The following is a 4,861-nucleotide window of genomic DNA, read 5'->3' as shown; positions in this document are numbered from 1 at the left end:
CATGTAAAGCACATATGCGAAGTTATTACTCACCCACCAAATCACAGGATTTTTCTCGTACTTAAGAACAATGAAATTGTTTTAGTCAAGTGGAATCACATCTTAATAAACATATATTGAAACCTCCTGCAACGGACAATTTTCATTGTCCCACCGTATAAAATAGGTCATTTAATGTAAAGAATCCTCCAAACAACGGACATGGACAGTAAAATTTAGTTATTTTCGTTGTAAAATTACCTCTTCACACTGGACAGGTACCAGGTAAAGCGGTCCGGAGATTAGACCGTATAACAAAATTTAAAGATCAGGTCAACAGATTCTCGGTAGCAGGCCATAACTCTTCAACCCCACACTGCTCATAATACGAGTAAATATGGGTTTTTCGTAAATAGCTAAGCAAAGAAATTTTTAAGTATGTATTAGCATTGTTTAAGTATATTATAGTTGGACAACCTAATACAAATTTTACTTCGCCTAAATAGTGAGCTTTAGGACAAGGAATCCAGGGGGCGTGGGACAAATTTTTCGTCAACGCGCATTTTCACTACAGTGAGCCAACGTATTAGGTTTATTTTACTCTAATTCAGATGGCGCCATCAAACATTAGCAAAGGCAAACACCCTTCACTCTGCTCTTATACGAGGAGTTATCCATAAATCCATAATTAACATTGTTCCGTAAACAGCAATGTGTATAAACATATATGTACAAAATATGAAAATATACTTGACATAAAAAATATGAGGCAACGCGTTGTAACGTGATAAGAAAGAATTGAATTTAAATGAATTTGACGCATATTTTTATTTGACTATATCTGAAGACTGACAGAAACTTTCCAAGGGTTTTTAAACTGGTATAATTGTTTAGTTTTACAAGATTAAAGTAAAACAAGATTTTAAGTAAAATTTAGATTCGTGGTGTTACAAAAATATTAGCACAAAATGAAAATATATGTTCAAAGTAAATAACAGAATGACATAAACTTTCGGCGTTAACATTACAAATAATTACAAGAGAGAAAAAACGCATAAAGAACTTAAGAGGCATGTTTGTAATATCAAGTTGTTAAAGGCTGCTTTGAAGACTGTTTGTTTCTATGAAAAACAATTGCTGTTATCGGACATTTTGGTAGATTTTGTTCCAAAAATACGAGATAACTAATTGTTTCTTGAACTAGTTTCCGTAACTTCTAAAATTTAAAAAGGATACGCCGTTCTGCTGTAATAAAATCTAGAATAAGGTCAAAATCACACTAATGTTACATCTGATTTTGTTAACCACATGAATATAATTTACATTAAAATAAGTTACAGACATTGTTTGAAATGTTTATTATAGTTCGAAAACAAGATAAAATAAATAAGTAAATAAAATGTGCAGTTTATAAACTTCAGAATTTTAGTATAAAAATAATCATGTTTGAAGCTTTATTTTGTCTGTTCCATTTTATTGGGTGTATTGTGCCCCTCTCGGGATATAACACCGACATCAGTGCACCGACCCAACGTTCTTCAACCGATGGGATGATTTATTACTTCCGTTATGCTGGCCCTACACACAGCGATTTGGTTTTCGGATTTTCCGCTAGATCTGCACAGTTAACTCTTTGCGCACTGCACACTGACATAGAGTATTTTGTTCACGCGAGCATCAAAAATATTACGCCGAAAGTACTTCTTCAAGTGTTATTTTTTTTAAGATGTCATATTTGTCAGCGTTTCCAAAATTTTCTTCTTTGCACAGGTCAACTAATTTTTCGTAAACCGCATTTTAAAATTTTTGTTATTGTATTTTTTACTTTTTAATTTTCTAAGGCATGAAAAAATCCCATATAGGTTTCTATGAATTTATTAACGAAATCAACTGATAACTTGCGCGCCATTTTGTGTTAATTAACACCAATGGTGATTCAGGCCCGTAGCTAGACTTTGATTTCAGAGTGGGCAACTAATATTTTAGAGGGGGCAAACATATTTTTTTATCTTCGAATGTATAAGTATAGGTACCTGAAATTATTTTTTTGTGTTTTGTTATACTTTATTGCTTCTAGCTGAGTACATAACATTTTTAATTTTAAAACAAAACTTTTTTAAGTTTTTAATACAATTGGAGTTTTCTGTCCTTTCTCTCATTAAATTTCTGCAAGAACACATCAAAGTTTATATTATTAGTTTGCTTACTTTCAAAAGCTAAGTATACAAGATTGGCCATTCTCTGCTGGGACATTGAATACCTTTGTGGTCTGTTTATACGAGTTAATGTGGAAAATGAAGACTCATTAACTGCTGTACTACACCCAAATACAGCGACAGTTGCGTACAATTTATAACTTTCATTAAAGGCTTCACGTTGGTTGTAAAGGGCCTGTAGTATATCTTGTTCTTTTACCCCTTTATTGGACAAATATTTTTTTACGACGGTAAGTTCTTCTTGAGACGGTAATGGAATACCTAAAAAACAAATTTAAAAATTACAGATTTTTTACAGAAAAATTTTAAATCAATAAAATATGGACTTAAATTAATTTGATAAAAATCAAATAGGTAGTCACTCACCCAAAGTTGATAAATACTGAAGTTTCTCTAAATCAAATTGGTCGATATTTGAAATCGCAGTAATTAACTCGTCATTGTCATCAAATCTTTTTTCAAATTCAGCAAGAAGCAAATCAATAGTTTCCATATATTGTCGTTTAAGGTCATTTTCACAGTTCGTACTTGTACTTGGAAGATAATCGGTGAACAAATAGTCTTCTTTGGTAATCCGTTTTCGTTTACGTTTAGGAACCCTGCATTCTTCTGTCTCGTCTGTCTCTGGCAATAAATCTAGGGCTTGGTTTAATATTTCTAAGTACTTCGATTCGTTCCTTAGCTGTCGAATTTCTTCTACTGCTATCTTCGTAATTACGATTGCATCTTTTAGGCTTGTTTTTCTACTTTCTAATGCGTTGTTCGCACATTCCAAAAGTGATAAAATTTTGTGGCTTAAAACTAGTGCAAAACGAAACTCAATTTTTTTCATTATAGCATATAAACCAAGGCTTTTAGCTATAGTGTCGCCGTCAAACTTTTCATGTGGAATTTTTTCTAATGCTTGGAGTATCTTTTGAAAATTGTTCCGAATTACTTTTGTAACGGCCAAATGACCTGTCCATCTTTGCTCTAGAAGACGTCCGATATTTTGTCCCTCATAGATGTGGTGTACTTTGGGATGTTGAAAAAATTCATGAAATGTAATGCATTGCTCAAAGAACAGTCTTAAAACCACAATATCAGAGACAACTCTTATTACCACTAGGTGCAGTCTGTGGTTAAAACAGTGCACGTAAGGTACCTTTTTCTGTAGAGCTGATTCAATTCTTGCGGCAACGCCTCCTCTTTTTCCGCTCATCACACTTGCCCCATCGTAGCATTGGCTAAGCATATTATTTTGATCTAATCCATTTGCATCAAGAATGTCTAATGTTTTCTCAGTAAATGTAGCAGCATCTAACTTGACGGTTGTTGTTATAGCTAATAAAGATTCCCTTACCTCTCCGTTCTTGACATATCTTATGCCTATTGATATGTTCTCTCTTTGGTTCTTGTCTTTAGTTCCATCTTCAAGTAACGTAAAATATTTAACATCTCCACTTTTTATGTCAGAGCAAATATTTTCTCTTACAATTTCTGTCAGAATATCAATTACTTCATTTTGTATTTCCGGAGAAGTGTAGCAAGCATTTTTGGGGATTTTCAAGTAACAGTCTGCCAGTTCTTTATCCTTCTTCAGAGTATACTGAAATAGTCTAATAAATAAACTTTCTTCGATATGTTCGTCTAAATTGTATTCTCCACGAAGTGCCAGTTCGTTTACAGCAATAAATTGAATAATTTCTGCAATACTTTTTACATAGTATCTGTTTTGTTCCAAAGGTCTTTTGCATGCAAGTGTAGATACTGCCAAATTCATGTTGTCTCTCCGAATTTTTTCATTCCATTTTTGCATCGCCTGAATATGTGTTACACATTTTTCATGTCTCGGAAATCCTCTTTGATCTAGAGCTCGTTTCCAAAAACGAAAACCTTTAATCGTAAAAGAAGTTTCTTTGGAACTATGAGGCTCAAACTGCATGCACGGATAACAGTACGCTGCATCACGCACAACAGAATAAATTAGCCATTTAAACCGATCATACCACTCCGCACGAAAAGAACGATCTTTTTCTCTGGGATATTGCCTAAGACGTATTTGATTAATAGGTTCTCCTATATTTGGTAGGTCCAAAGGTATTAAATTTTTTCTTGCAATATTCATGTCTAATAGAGAACCTACGCCCTGTGATGTCTCGTTCGATAGTTCAGAATCATTGGCACTGGGTCCCGCTTTAGCATCAACTTTTGGTGCAAAGAATTTTCTTATATCCATGACTGCACTATATACACTCGTTAAATAATGTCTTTAATATAATTTAAAACGTTTCAATTTTTATTTCAACTACGCGAATTTAAAGTCCAACGTGCTTGGTTGAGTTAACAGTGAACAATGAGACGAAAATTGAGAAATTCTCGAAACCAACCAGGCCGCAATCGGCTGCAGGGTAAAGCGGACGAATTCTGGGAAACCATAAATTGCTCCAATTTGTTTTTTGACACTTTTAATATTTTTACTTCCCGAGCGTACGCTACTACTATTGACGCCGGTTCCTCGGTTCACCGAAAAAATCGAAGAATTTTTATGACTTTGTTTGTCTAGTTGGGTCTTCAACAAACCCCAGATGTGGTGTTTACGATTTGTCACGTACCTGCTTAACAATAACACTTCCTAGTGATTTCGAAAATGTGCACAACAAAAATTTATCTGCCGTACTTGCGGA

The 4,861-nt window shown here is 33.9% G+C and overlaps 1 protein-coding gene across 1 annotated transcript; it reads right to left on the bottom strand.

Annotated features, from left to right (window-relative positions):
* Nucleotides 1-2,061: 2,061 nt before the first annotated feature.
* LOC135125620 (uncharacterized) lies at nt 2,062-4,022 on the bottom strand. Its single transcript, XM_064051264.1, has 2 exons — nt 2,562-4,022; nt 2,062-2,456 (listed from the first exon to the last, which is right to left on the bottom strand). The coding sequence occupies exons 1-2, from the start codon at nt 3,991-3,993 to the stop codon at nt 2,104-2,106; spliced, it is 1,785 nt and encodes a 594-aa protein (XP_063907334.1). The 5' UTR covers nt 3,994-4,022; the 3' UTR covers nt 2,062-2,103.
* Nucleotides 4,023-4,861: the final 839 nt, after the last annotated feature.

This window comes from Zophobas morio, unplaced genomic scaffold (genome assembly GCF_036711695.1).
Source record: "Zophobas morio isolate AGI-343-1 ecotype UQ-CSIRO unplaced genomic scaffold, CSIRO_AGI_Zmor_V1 ptg000009l, whole genome shotgun sequence".
NCBI lineage: Eukaryota > Metazoa > Arthropoda > Insecta > Coleoptera > Tenebrionidae > Zophobas > Zophobas morio.
This window is presented reverse-complemented; position numbering and strand designations above follow the sequence as displayed.

What these genes read in the sequence shown, in the direction of transcription:
- LOC135125620 (XM_064051264.1), bottom strand. Translation starts at nt 3,993, where the DNA reads ATGCAAAAATGGAATGAAAAAATTCGGAGAGACAACATGAATTTGGCA. An exon ending in TCAGTATTTATCAACTTTGG is followed by an intron (nt 2,457 to 2,561) that starts GTGAGTGACTAC and finishes TTTGTTTTTTAG; the next exon opens with GTATTCCATTACCGTCTCAA.